The 15,161-nt window shown below is 41.3% G+C and overlaps 1 protein-coding gene across 1 annotated transcript in view; it reads right to left on the reverse strand.

The window, feature by feature from the left end:
* Positions 1-2,825: 2,825 nt before the first annotated feature.
* The window catches only part of LOC135902421 (ankyrin repeat and death domain-containing protein 1A-like), a 36,936-nt gene continuing 24,600 nt past the window's right edge, over positions 2,826-15,161 (reverse strand). The window contains exons 10-15 of the mRNA XM_065432467.2: positions 14,513-14,611; positions 11,396-11,494; positions 8,867-8,995; positions 8,259-8,511; positions 4,504-4,632; positions 2,826-3,626 (exon numbers count right to left, since the gene is read on the reverse strand). Of these exons, the coding sequence (XP_065288539.1) occupies positions 3,538-3,626; positions 4,504-4,632; positions 8,259-8,511; positions 8,867-8,995; positions 11,396-11,494; positions 14,513-14,611 (798 nt within the window). The 3' untranslated portion in view covers positions 2,826-3,537. The remainder of the gene's footprint in view (positions 3,627-4,503; positions 4,633-8,258; positions 8,512-8,866; positions 8,996-11,395; positions 11,495-14,512; positions 14,612-15,161) is intronic.

Below are 15,161 nucleotides of genomic sequence, written 5' to 3' on the forward strand. Positions count from 1 at the left end.
AAAATATTCAGCAGCAACCTTTAAAACAGGTTCTAAACATCAAATAACTCCATGATGTCAATAATTTTGCTCATAACTTTTGTTGCATACAGCAGATGTAAAGTCCACAGTTCCACCAGCAGGCTACTAGTTAGGAACCTTGTTTTTGATGCCTTCACTAGTTTTAAATCCTAGAATTTTCGAAATCTATCAAGCAGTGAATGACAACCACAGACTTAGTTGTGATGACTTCGGAAACGGCTACCTAAAAGGGTTGGTGACAAATCAGTGTGAAGAAACTGCCGCACCACCTCTCCTGGATAAAAAAAACATGCAATTTGAAGTTAATATGTTAATAGGTCCATTTCCTAAAATTTACAATTATGGGCAAGTTACGGCAATAAGAGACAAATTTGCATAATTTTGTTGTGTTGCAACAGAAATTAGCAACCTCAATAGAATGATCACTTTGAGACACAAAGGTAAAAAGGAAGCTGAAAAAGCTGTTTGCAAAACTTTTGCAGAAAAACAAAGATCAACATAAGTTCTCAGCAAGTCTTGCATCACAGTAAAACGACCATCACTTTTTATCAACCATTTGAGCACGTGGGGTTCATCCGTTACGATCGCTGCTCGTGCAGCGCTGCCATTTGCAACTGCAATCTTTCTCTCACAAGTATGACTGCCATAATTTTCATTACACCCATAATGAATAAACAACAAATAAGGGCATGATACACAGCACTGAGTACACAGCAATGAAGAAAAGGAGACGTCACAAAGGACAGCATTGTGTTGTTGATATGTCCCAGCCACAGCGTGCACTAGTACAGTTATGTTTCTTGACAAAAGGTGCTTGGTTATCACAGGCGCTATCACGCTCCATTCAAACATGGAACACAAAAGAAGGGGGTTTACACAAACAGATTACAGAACGAGCAAGCCACCTGAACTCCAGGTTAGTTGAGTTCATCCCATGACCAGTCTGGCAATTGTACTCTTCTTCGTAATAATCTGGCACTGGAGCAAAAATTACAAGGCGCGATCCAAGCAGCAAGACTAAGCAGATAACGCTCTGATGTTAAGGGTTGTGTGCACCTGCATGAAAGCACTCCTGAGCCAGAATGATGTAGCGATTCTATTCCAATTCTTTTCCTTTTCGTGTTTTGTCAGTGGTTCGTGTGGCACTTTGCCTAGGTTATTATTTAATATCAACCACTCATGAGCTATGGATGATAAGAAAGGAATAAATTGAGTGAAAGGAATTGCTAAATTATACTGGCCTAGTAAGCACTTGCAGCATCAGCTGTAAACTTCCTCTGCTATGCAAGGTTATTACAAAATGGAGCACACTAAGCAAAAGCTTCACTAGCACCCAGTTTTATAAAGCATTTCCTTTGCTAGAAAACGCCACAGTCACAGTGCTTTTTAATGGATCAGGATACCATCTAAATTAAATAAGGAAAAGCAGGTGTAAGGTTGGATATTCATAGATTTTCATGAAAGTGGGGTGATCAAGGTAAAGTTCAGGACTTTTACCTTGATTTGATCAGTTGTGTTGATCTACATGCATATCACAATAAAAATGATGTCTTGTATTATACCATTTTTTTACTGTCAGGTTGCTGGCACCGTGGAAAAGGTGACACTCACAGAACAGCTAATTTTCTTCTTTTTCTTTGTTAGCTCTTCGGACTTGCAGTTGCCACCATTATGCTCTGGCACAAGGACAGTAACCATGTTCAGATGTCCTGCTGCAACAAGAAGCAGGTCACCTAACATGGAATCTATCACTAAGATGAATGTGTACAAGATGTGGCCAAACTGGCATAAGCCAAATAACTGGTTTGAAAAATAACTGTCATCCATAATCAATTTGTTAAGCTGCTTATATTTATAATAAGCCTCAAAATTTGGCAAAGGCAAAGTGCAAGTATAAAAATGCTGGCAAACAAGTGCCACTTAAATTTTGTGTGCTGCCAATGAGCAAAACAAATTCCAACAGACGAAACACAGAGCTTAACCGCAAGTAGGCATCAGTGCTCAATATTGGAACATCCTCCAACTTATTGTTTTCGCAATACGGTAGAATAACACTAAACAAAAATAATGAAGCTACATACACATTAGTGAACTTAAGAAATGATTCATATTGGTGCTTTAAATGCAAAAATAGTGAAACAAGTAATGAGTTTTAAAGAAAAACCCACTGATCCCGGCCTTGCACAAGTATTGAATGTCCTGGGTCTGCTAATATTGAATGCATATTTGTGAAATTGCAAGTGCAGAAAAATATAAATAGAAGTGATCCTTCTTTCTGCAAATCTAAGTGCTGCACGAAGTCAGAACTGTGGATGCAAGTGCCATACCAATTTTTATGAATTTCCCTTACACACTTGAGCAGATGGTTGGAGACAAGCACATAAGGGAGCTTCAAGTGAAACATTGCATTATCCTATCACATTCAATCATTGGAAAATAATAATTACTTTATGCAATTAGTGTTTACTTCAGCTACCACTGTTTTACATCCTGGCACTGATAAGTACTTTCCAGCGTTTTCAATAAATGTCGCACATTATTCTGTGTTCTGTTTTCATATCAATATGGACTTTGTCTTGTTATGCCAGACTAAATAAAGCAGGCATTTCTTTCTGCAGAGTCCTTTCAGCAAATGAAACCTTGAGAGTACTATTTGAATGGCAAAGTGCTTCACATTTGTTCTGAGAGCAGCTAGGATGAGTAACTTATTCATGATGAATTTCTTTTGCTTCAGAAAGTTGGAGACAATACATTTTCCTGCTTGTGAAGGAAGAATCCTCACCACAGTAATTAAAACAGTAATCTCAATGAAAGCATCCATTTATTTTCTAAAAGTTGTTTTTGCTGAATTTCAAAGCTCTGTGGATGTACTCCATGTGAGGAAGCCACAGTTAACTGCTTGCAACTTTTATGCATACACATCAAAACAGTCAACACGTACCACAGCAGAGGCAAGTTGTTTTGAGAAACACAGAAGTTGTTTTTTCAGCTATCCCTCCCCACGAATCTGCTGTGCAGCACGCAAGCTCTTCTACATCAACCTTTTCCGAACCTGGTGTACTCGATCTGCATTGGAAGCTTCTGCATTTGGCCGTGCCTTTAAGAACAACAGTTATATGTGTATATAGGTAGTCTTGCCTTGTTTCATCTCCATGGGTCCTCTCAAATTGTCTCAACAAGAAACAAACATCGTCGCTGCTGCACCGTTAGCCAAGTTGGCACGCAGAGGTTTGCTTGCTTGCTTCCCTTTTGATCCACCGTGAACAATGATGTGAGGCACATTATTTTTTATCGTGACAAAGCAAGCAGGAGGAACACAGGCGGTGTGTAGGCACTTGTTGGGGCTGGCGCCCGCCTGGCGATCACAGCAGGCAATGCGTGTGGCACAGCCGAGCGAGGGCTGAACCAACGCAGTCCGCACGCATTCTCCTCCAACTTCTTTCAGATCTATTTTAGTTATTCTTTTTTTCCCCGCAGACCACATGTTGTCAGGGCTGGGTGACACTAGCCTGGCAGTCACAGCAGGCAGCACATATGGCAGAGCCGGCTGGGGCTGAAACGCCGGGCTCCATATGCATTTTCTTCCGCCTTCTTCCGTATTTTTTCTGCACAGAATATATGGTGGCACTGTTACTTCATACCTCTTAGTGTGAGGCAATGGCATGAAATGGTTGACTTGACTGAAACTCGGGAAAATGTGTGTGAAGGTGGTGGTTGCGAGTTGTGAGCAATGTGCCAACACATATGTAATGATGTAATTATTATTATGTATATATAATTATTACATTGCAGTAACCGCAACGTGCAGCAAATGCCTATACTGCCTAGCTTACAATTTACCACTTTTTATGGTCATCATCGTACAATATATGAGTAGTACACACATGTTCTGGCTTTTGGTAAAGAAAACCAGTAACTATACTGTATTTTGCACATATAACCAGGAACAAAAATGCAAGCAATTTAACAGTAAAGTCGGGGTGTGGGTTACATGTGGTGGTGCAGGTTACATGATGAGGGGCCCTTAAAGGGCCCCTTATCAATCCACATGGACTACATTCTATTCTAAAGAAGCCAAAGACTAAACTTAGCAAATTTCAAGAAGTTTTTCTGTGCCATAACTGCCCAAATGCACAAAATACTTAAAAATCCTTGATGGGACACTGATGAGCCAGAGCTGGTGTTTCGCTGCAAATTTTAAAAATGAGTTTGACCTTAATTTTCTCCTCTAGTAATCAACCTATTACCATTAAGTTAAAAAAAAAACATAGTTTTGAAAGAATACTTTATCAGTCTAAACTGGTTAAGTGCTTCTCTTCCATGTCATTTTAGAGGTGCCTGTGAATACATGTCGAGCTCAGTCACTTGCCTGTCCACCTGTGCTAGTCTTAGAGACCTTAGAGACTCGACGCCTGCTGTGATTTGCAAACGAATTTGGTTTTGACGACCTCTGTAAAGTTTCACTTTGCTAAGACTACTCACCAGCAACGTCCCTCTTGTCAATGGCAACCAAAGCCTCAAAGAGCTCCTTGAGAGGATTTGTGTTTGGTGGGAGGCCATGCAACCAGATGAGTAGCATTCGATAGCCATGCTCTTTGTAGCTGGATTTACCTAAAACAACCACAAAGACACATAATAAATAAAGATGAATAAAAAAAAGAAAATAAATAACCATTGCAGAGAAGGTCACTAAGCAAAATACTTCTTTTTCATCCCTTGAAACTTATTAAGGTTTAAGCACGTCATAATATGTATAAAATATGTAAAAATATGTATAATATACAGTGGAGTTATAGACGATTTACTGTGCCTTCCATGTCACAGACATTTGTAATTACGAAGGGAGCCAGTTTTTTCCAAGGCAAGGCAGGGGGGGGGGGGGGGGGCACTGTTATTGCTCCCATATAAGAACATGCTTTAAGTGCAAATGCTTTAATGGACATACAGATGAACCCAGTTATAACAATATTCAAGTGCCAAGAAAATTCCATTTTTATAACCATTAATTGTTATATCGTTTATAACAGACATAATACCAGAAGGGGGAACGGAACACTTCATTTTATTTTGTTTTCCCTGAGCATACACGTTTTATGGAATATATATGCACTTTATTAATGGTGACTTATGTTTAGACACAGGGCACAAGCAGAAGCGAACTCGGAACATCAAAAACCAACAAGCAACACGGCATTTTAAGATCACAATGACTTTTTAGTGGCATTTCTGTTGCCAATATCACTTCAAGAACTTGTCTGATTAAGCTTGCTCCGAGCAGGCACCCTTCCGGTGTCCTTTCACAATCATAAGTCTTTAAAGGCATGGGAAGACTGTAGAGTGATACATTTTCATGAACGAAATTTATTTTTCATGAAACCTGATGAAACATTTGTAAAAGTCGTAAAATGAGCCCAAACTTGTAAACTTTATGAAAAATTCGGAAGAGTTAGCAGGTACGCTGCAAGAATCGCCAATATGCACCCAAGTGCGAATCTCATGGTTATTGGCTGTGCAGACAACATGAATGTGCCATGTATGAGATTTTGCATCTGTTTATAAAATATACTTCTCTCTCACTTTCCAATGTTGCTTCAAATACTATTTTGTCAGCTAACGTTTACATAAAAGGCTAATAAGTGACTAAAGCTGTGGTGCCCAAATTTTTGGCTGCCAAAACCCCTAGACTTACTACAGGCCATTTGAGAATGTCCCAATCTTTACATTAGAGAGGTTTGGCTTGTCCAGTGTTAGGGTAAATGCAGGCAGACGCCCTGGGGCATTAAGGCATTTGGATGGAGGCATAAACATGAGTGGTCTGCATGGTGCAGCCACCTGTCGATGCAGAGCTCAAACAGGCAGAAAGAGCTAATATTGCAGTAACCAAGTGTATTTTACTTTGCTTCGAGTGTAAATTTTTGGCAGCAACACTATTACGCCAGTGTCCATCTGCGTTTACTAGAATACCGGACAAGCTAAACTTCTCTATTATTTAACATTTACATAAGCTTGCACACTAAGTATAACATACTGAGTCATTAAAAATTATTGACATTATATTACAATCTGTAAGGAACTCGTTTTAGGCACTTTATGTGCCACTTATTCTGCTGCCAATGAAAGTGGTGATGGTACATGCCAAAAATGAGCATGAAATCTAGCTTGACATCAAACCTGTTGGTTGTTTACAATTTCACCAGAATCAGTGGGTAAAACATGGCTTTATGAAACAAGGGTGGTATTCTCAGGCGATCATTTTCGGAGATGGTGTCACTTTCATCCACCACTCGGCATTGGACGCGTTGGCTTACGTGGCTGAAAGCAATTCTGGCACTCTGCCAAGCTCGATATCTTCACACAAAGCCAGGAATGCTGTCGGCTTTATAGTTGATTTCCATTAATTCGCCCCTGACCGGACCGACAAAAGTGATCGAATTATCCGGCGGGTCGAATTAAACAAGATGCAGAAAAAACGTAAAACACCACTGATTCATTTGGCAGTATTTGCTCGATTCTAACATGCCCCTGAATAAAATGCGCACTCATTTCCCATGTGTACAAAGAGGAAAAGTAACATATAAATGACATTAAATCTCTTGGACAAAGTTCAAATCTAACACGCACCCAACTTTTTGGGGCCTAAATGCACAATGTTGAACAATGGTGGCCGGTTTCTTAGTCAGCTTCGTCGCAATACATTTGTGTTGTGCGGTAAAGCATACGAACTCCGTAAAGGCGGTTTTGGTTCCGTATTCGCTTGCACCACGCAGGCAATTTTCAGCCCAATATTTATGGGGAAAGAAAAGACAAAAAAAGGCGTTCATTACAATCGGGTAAATACCGTAATCATACATTAGAGAGTTTTTGAATAGGGGCCCCTATCTTTGTGGCCCCAAAGATCTTTGCGCACAAGGCCTTTGCATCGTGCGCTTGAAGCACTTCAACGAACGAAAATGGAAGCTTCAACAAAAAGTAATATACAGCACAGAAAGATAACCGCTTTTTAGATACATGTTTTATCATTAATAACCTGTCTGAGAACTAGTGTACAGCGTTTATAATAAATTAATGGTGTCATGTTAAACTCTGAATTTAATCTCGGCCGACTTGACAACGAGACAGGACTCCCCATAGCAACAAGATGCATGTGTTATGCCTGGCGGCCTTCAAGTTTGACTACTGTTTGAAAAAACAACAATTTCTTGCTTCACCCTTTCAATTACATTAAATGAGCAAAAGCGAAAGCCTACGACATTGTTCATTGTTCTTGATGATTGTAGGTGTACAAGGACTGGGGTAGAATGTGGTACAAGGTGAGAGCCAACGCTTCGATGGATGCCGCCATGTTCGTTGAAGAAAAACTATTCTGTCAACTTTGGGTAGGAGCACTATTTCCGTGAAATAGTGTTGCCAAAGCAAACGCTAAACTCTCTTTGCATCTCACGCGTGCATAGTGGCACTGATGTTCTCTTTTGGGCTGCAAAACCTTAGGGGCACCTAGTCAAGAACTGTCTATTGTGAGCTACGATTATCGCTTGAAAATCTATCTTGGGCAGGCCAGACCTAGGTGTTTTCAATGGGAGATGACGTGTGTCCAACACATTCCCTGTCCCCTAAGCTCTGCCAAGATAGACACTGTCACTAAAGGAGTTGTGATTGGGGTCACCATAGGAGTCAGGCGCATGCGTTCTGGTTGGTCAAGTTCGAACAATTAGGCGAAGAACAATTTTAGCATCGAAACAACGAAAGTTTTGGTCTATAGAAATGCACGGGCACCGGCCGGGTCCTTTGGTCAGGATCAAATTAACCGCAAAATCAAACTGCAGTCGAATGAACTGAAGTTGATTGTAGCACTAGGATGCATCCGGTGGCAAGTCATGCGAAATCTTACGAAAGGGTTACCATCACCAAACGTGACTGCTATGAGAATACTGCCCCAAGTCACTATAAATGCCTTGCCACAATAACACCTCACTCTTTTGATGCAGCATCACTGTTATTGATGCATCTCTACAATGATCTTTGTGGACCCCCTCCACTTTGGAAGTCCATATATAAGGCTCTCAATATGAGATCTGTGGATCTTCAGAGCATGGCTCCATAAACATGGATCCACAAACCACTATGTAAGACATGCTGTACTAGGGCATAGATACACTAACTGAAATTTTGGCTGTGCTTAAGACACCTGGCCTCTGTAATACAATTAATGAGCAGTAGTACACAATAGGGCTGATTACCCGTGTACTGGTGTTCAATAGCCTTGATATGTTCAGGAGTGAATCCCCAGTGTCGTGCCAAATGTTTCCAGTCGTTGGGCATCAGCATTTCCTTGGCCAGGGTCCAGGACAAGCGCTGCATTTGCTGCTGTCGCTGCTGCTGCAACTGTTCCCCGTCCTCGGCATTCTCAGCACCAGAATGTTGCTGCTGGTCGCTTGCCACACTTTCCTCCTTGATATCCACAAGACTGTTGCAAAACTGGCGGGTACCAGGCTGCATTCATTCAAAAATAGGCAGTTTCAACCTAGTATTTACACTGTGCTCCATTCAGGTGCATGTATCCTTGCACATTGTATACGTCCACTTAGAGGAAATACTATCGTCCATATGTACAGCACTCATGCCAGCAGCAGAAAGTGGAATGAAACCCTCACTACATTGCCAAAAAAAAAAGGAATACTTTCTCATTTCACAGTAGAAGTGACTCTGTGCTGCTCATGTCTCCATATCAAATGCTTATTGAAAAAAGAAAGTGGCAAGCAGGCATGTATAGGCAGTGAGTCATGTAAAGACAGATTCACCAAAGAACATATTGGAATTGATTTTGTTCTCTCCAGGCTGGTCTCACCTGGAGTGTTGTAACTGATTGCTCTTTGACCTTGCTCCTGTGCTTGATCTCCCGTTCGGCCGTAATGAGCATATCCACTATTGCTGTATAGCTGCCACGTGCAGCTATGTAGAGCGCTGTGCGTCCACCCTGTCCACAAAAAAGTGAGATCTTGTTCCAATGCTCCATTCTAGAATTTTAGGGAACTTTCTATGTGCACTAAAATTGTGTTCATATGGTATCAACATAAAAACAAAACCTTACCTCGGCAACTAAACTTATGCAGTTTGAATACTTTCACCGCATCTTCCAACATATCTATCAAATCTTATTTGATAGATATGTCACAAGATCAATAATAAAACACAAGGAGAAAAGTGCAAAGGTTAGATTTGCGTTGCCATAGTACTGATGTTTGTCCCATGATAATTTCTTACATATGCTCACAACCACAGGATGCATTTATGAACATAACACACACAGGCTCGAATTAAAAAATTTTCCTACCCAATAGCTGGAATGTGCATCAGATGCCTGCCCATAGAACCACAACATGGGAAGAAAGGCTGATGTGCCATGGTTGCATAAACAGGAATTATATTTAGTTTTCATTATGCACTCAATGTGATAGTGAAAGTGACTGCTTTCAGTGGATAGCAATAAAGTTGCAATGCAGGCACTTGCAGGATACAAACTTCAGACTGGAATGACATGCTGCTTGTACACATGAGACGTCGCTAATAACTTCAATAACTACTTCCACAGTGTCCCTACTTATGCTGATGAACATGAATGCACACATAATAATAACCTGACATTTTGTGTTGACTCTGACTTCGTGCCAGAACCTTGTATTTTTAAATGCTGCTAAACCTGAAAACTGGATCCTCACTTCATTCCAATATAATCCCAACAGAGAGATGAGTAAATTTATACTTTTTGAAATATACAGCAGATGGCGGAACTACCTAGGAGCTCACCAACTGCATGTTACTGCACACATCTGACTGGAGAGAGTGGAGAATGTACAAGACAGAAACATAGAAACATACCAGTATGTCAGTGACACTGAAAACGTTAAACACAACCAGTATTTTCTTAATACTAAAGCATACCTAAGCCCTGTAACTATGAGACAAATGAGGAGTCATCATGACCACTCTAACTCCATACAACCCTAAATCTAACACAGTTATAAACTTGATTTTCCTCAAACAATAAGAGACTGAAACAAACTACCACCTGCTTAAAAGGGAGCATTAATACTATTGATTTTATTAAGTTATAATACACCTGTGTGGTTCCTTTTTGTCTGTTTAGTTACAATGATGGTGCATGCTAATGATGTTATTAGTGTTTTTATAGGCCATTGCTTGTGTTTATTGTATGTATCTATGTTTGTTTTCTGCCTAATATGTTTACTATTGAACCATTTATCTCTTCCCATATATCTTCGTTACTTATGTTCAAAACTCAGATTTGTTTTTTATGTCGTCATTGAACTGCAGCTCTTGCTTGGGCCTATCAAGGCCTGCAGTATTCTGTAAATAAATAAATACCATCAAGGCGTTACTAGAGTAATGCAATAACTTTGGCACTGACGCATATTCACTGTTGCAGACTAGCACATGCTCGTGGTCAAGGTTCTGTGAAGCATCAAAGTTGCACGATGCTAAACAAGCTACTGTTATGATAGCCCATTCAAACCATGAAGTCAAGAAAGATATTCAAAAGATGAAGCTGCTGCTGCCACAGAAAAATCTTAATCTCGTAGAGTTACACCTTAAGTGGCACTGATTTTCATGACAGTGCCCCTGACTACTATACATGCAAGGCAGATTTCAAAACATGTCTAAGTATAGCATGGCATGCATACAGTAAAAGGCATGTGACACAACTCAGCATCCATATCGGTTTGGCTCAGAAGGCAGCTATGACTCTTATAACCAGTTGTAACCAGTTAGAACCTCTTAAAACCACTTCAAGACCTTTCGGATGCAATTCTTGGTGTGGCTAGTCATACGTCAGACCACATCCAGAATCCTACTCTCCTGCTCAACGGCACATGCGTGCAGATAGGTACATAGAACAAACCAAACTCTAAAGGTATGTTCTGTAGGAATATGCACAACTTTTCATTGTCATACAGGCACCTAGTAGTATCAACAAGTAAGTGAACAGGCACCAGGACTGTCAAATGATTAGAAGTACCCTCGAGCTGTCCACTACTTCAAATAGATATTGTTCTGTTTCCTTAACTTAACCAGTGTTGCAGAGAGCACAGCAAACCTTGAAGGTGAGGACAGATTCACCTATCCTTTTAACTTAACCAGTGGCACAAGTAACTCAATTTTCTGGTGACGACACACTGTTCTATTCTCAGATATTATATTGGCCAGTGTTGGTATCCAGAACACGTCATATCTTTTCAAAAGTACCACAATGTCTTATCTTGTAGCATTTAGCCAGCGTTATGCAGGACGCACTGCAGTTCTGCAGTGACAAACTCAGAGCTGGCCTCCCTTCACGAAGCAGTGCTCGTTTACGCACCTTTTCAGGGAGGAAGAGGTCTGCCCCATGGCCCACCAACACCTGTACCACTTCAGTGAAGCCAAGCTCTGCTGCTATGTGAAGTGGTGTTTGTAGACGCTACAAAGAAACATACACTTCTTATGCAGACTTTCAAACCCTTAGTTTTTTTTTCCTTACTGTAGACAGAAACAAAGAAAGAAAAAAGAAGGCACACCACACTGCCGAAGAACAAACCAAACAACTTTTGCATATTGCCAGTTCACTCAATGGCATGTCGCTTTTTCTATGACATCATTTTTCCAATTAAGTCATTACACACATTATTAAAAAATAAAATAAAGCAAGGCAAAATAAAAAAAATAATTTTTAAGTTCACGTATATAAAACCAGTTTCCCTGTACCCCTTTTACTGACTGCTTTGGGTGAAATGCAAGGGCCCTGCTTTTTACTACGGAAATAATTTTAAAAATGGGGAAGGAGAGGAGTGTCTCATTGCTTAAACTATCCGATACCGCAATGGTTTTCCTAAAAACACAGCAAAAAGATGCTAGACATAATTTTCAAATTGCTAACTCTTACACTGACATGCACCTGAATGATGTAAATGCTAACTGAGAGAACAGAGCGATTGTAAGTGCTTATAACTAAGAATGAGTTGCCTGCACCTGGCTCATATGCATTGCATCAGAGATTTGCAATAGTTCACAGCAACTCCATGCCAGCCACACTATGTCAGACAGCTTAGAGCCATCATATGATGGCTGTTTTGCACATTAACAATGTGGAGAAGGCCCATTTAAATTGGTGCAATCATAATATGAAGCAAAATGTTTTCACGGCAACACATAGGATGTCTGACTATATTTTAGCGTAACCCTTTCTTGTCCTAATAATGTTTCTAAAGTAACAAAGGTATAGTCTACGCAATAGAATGAGAAAAAGAAGAAAATTCAGTGGCAATCTAGCGGTAAATGCCAGAGACATGCATTAGCATTACGTTGCACCTCTCTTAGGTCCTGGGTCCATGATTTAAACTGCATTCACCACATTGTAAAGTGTTGCTCAGGACCTCACAGATGTCCTGCCTCTTCAAGGAGCAAAGCACTACTGATGGTGGTCTAGAGCAGACAATCGTCAGTTGCAATATTTATACATACATATATAAACTTAAACTTGAATATAATGAAGTCGGCAAAAGGGACAATTTTCTTCGTTATAGTGAAATATTGTTGTACTGAAAATTCGACCTTTTATGCGATAAGTACAGTCAGTGATGAATTTTTCTTACATGCGATGGGCTACAAAATTTTCTGAACTGCAAGGCATCGAAAGAAGTAAATTTGAATCAGAAAAAGAAGTCATCTTGTTCAATTTCATAGTCGGTAATGAAAGATGTGGTTTCATGCCCTGTCAGTGATATCTTCCTATCGGTGGCATGAGGTGAAGCCAGCTATGCTTTTGCATCCACTCCGTCCCTGCAACGGATAGTGTCACCCGCAGCGGGACGACACTACAGTCGAACCCGGCTATATCAAACTCGCAAAAAAATGCCTATCAGTTCGATATAGAGCATAATTCAATATAAGCCTGCTAAAGAATTGGACGTCATAAAAGCGCATACCATTTATAAAATCACTTTATTGATGAAACTGGCTTAGTTTTGCATGAAATAGTCCTGTATTTTCTTCTGCTTGGGCAATCTTGCTGCCTGCGACGCGTGCACTTCGCCACATTGTCTAAAGAGTCAGAGCAGCTGAGGCCACAACCTTCTATATTCGCGCAGAAGCACCAGACTAGCGCGAGTGCACCAATCACTTCGGAGGATGTGGGCCAAGGACCGTCGTTGCTTCCCTCATTGTGCCCACTTTCACTTGTGCTCGGTACAATGTCGGCAATGTAGCCTTCGTTTTTTGGGCACTCCCGTGGTTGCGACACCATCATCTGCACTCACAAACTTGTCCAACACTTCCGGAAATTGACAGCTTGCTCCAAACCTCAGCAACACCAGCAACGGCTTCGTCGCATTCATCAGAATTTACAGTCATCACCGAGCACGCAGAAGCCGGCACGTCTGAAGCAATTTCGGATGAACCACTTGTACACGGCCATGCATACATGTCAGGCACTATGGGCACCAGGTCATGAGTTTGGCCGCTTTAGCCCCAATCTCCCCCTTATTCTTCAAGATCGTGCTGAGAGTGCTCCTCGGAATCTTGCACGCTGCGGGGTCATCTGACTTCTCACCGCGTTCGACCCGATTTATGATTTCGAGCTTCACAACGAAAGGCGAATTTCGCTGCTTCATCACGGCAACACTGTAACACTGTGGGAGAAGGCCCACAAGATGCAAACACAATGAACCAGAAAAGCAGCAAGACAATTCGCACTTGCACCATCTTGCATGATGAGGGCACAAGAGCCTCTGATTGGTTGTCTGAGCAAGCACTGCGGGTGGGACATGATCATTTTTTGTGGGGGGGGGGGGGGGGGTATCGACAGCTTGCCCGAGGCAGTGCAACATCAGCGCCCTCATGGTAGAAAGAACGGTTGGATGGAGCTGCGCCGCCGAGTTTCCCCGCTACCGCGAGAGAAAGCTAACTTCTGGGGGCACTTTTCCGCCGCTTGACGTTCGATATATCAGGAGTCGCTGCTATTTTTGTTCGATGTAAGTGTAATTTTTGCTATATATACTCTTTGTAACTATACCGTGTTCAGAAATTGTTCGATATATAGAATAATTCGATGTAAACGGGCTCGATATAGTCAGGTTTGACTGTATAATGAAAGCACCAGCAGTACAGAGCGAATGCTTCGCCTGCCTCTCGCTTCAACGCGTATCTAAAACTCTAGATTACACAACCTTTAGTACTAAATGCTCGGGAGGACAGTGCACAAGATCCCACACCATCTCGACATGCCCATTCTTTGCGCAAGCAGCAGATTACCGCTAAAACATGGTGCGCAAGCTACATATGTGCGCAGCTGCACATACAACACACGAGGTAACACACAAGGCATCCTTTTTCTCAATAATTTCCCAAATCATTCTGACTGGTCATCAGCATCACTACAAAGTGCAGGTACGGAGATAAGGTGCCTACTTTTCATTTCAGAAAGTGTCGGACTGGGACTCACATTGTTGGTTGCATTTACCAGTGCGCCTTTCTTCACCAGTAAGTCGACCATGTTGGCATGGCAACCCAGAACGGCTAGGTGCAAAGGCATGTTACCATGCTGAAATGCGAGGGCAAGGGACAGCAGGTCAACATGTCAAGGTCACTAATCCAGACTACTCATATCTAGTATCTGATATATGACAAAAAGTACAAAGGTATCAGGAGGTGTGGGACGAAAAATAGAAACAATATATACAGTCAAATGCCTCTGCTACAAGATGGCTTGTTTAATTAAAGGTTTGTTATGGTTTGGCTGAATTCCTATATTTTATATGTATTGTGAACGCCTCTACAACAAATACCACTACAACGAATTTGCCTGGACAACGAAGGAATCATGCATGTGCAACGGCTGAATTCTTTCTTTACAATGAACGCCACGTTCCATTGCTGCTACTGCTCTCCGCAAACGCAATTGAGCTGTGCTCTGCACTAGTGCCAACACAATGCTAGTGACGCACAGCGTGCTGATATCAGGTAGTGTTACGATCCTGCTGGATGCAGTGCTCCAGGAATCATTAAACTCATTAGCTGCTTGCTGTAACACAGTAGCGGGTGTGATGGCTGACGAATACATCGCATTTGATGACGATGTGAAAATGCACTTG

Source organism: Dermacentor albipictus, chromosome 1 (genome assembly GCF_038994185.2).
Source record: "Dermacentor albipictus isolate Rhodes 1998 colony chromosome 1, USDA_Dalb.pri_finalv2, whole genome shotgun sequence".
Lineage (NCBI taxonomy): Eukaryota > Metazoa > Arthropoda > Arachnida > Ixodida > Ixodidae > Dermacentor > Dermacentor albipictus.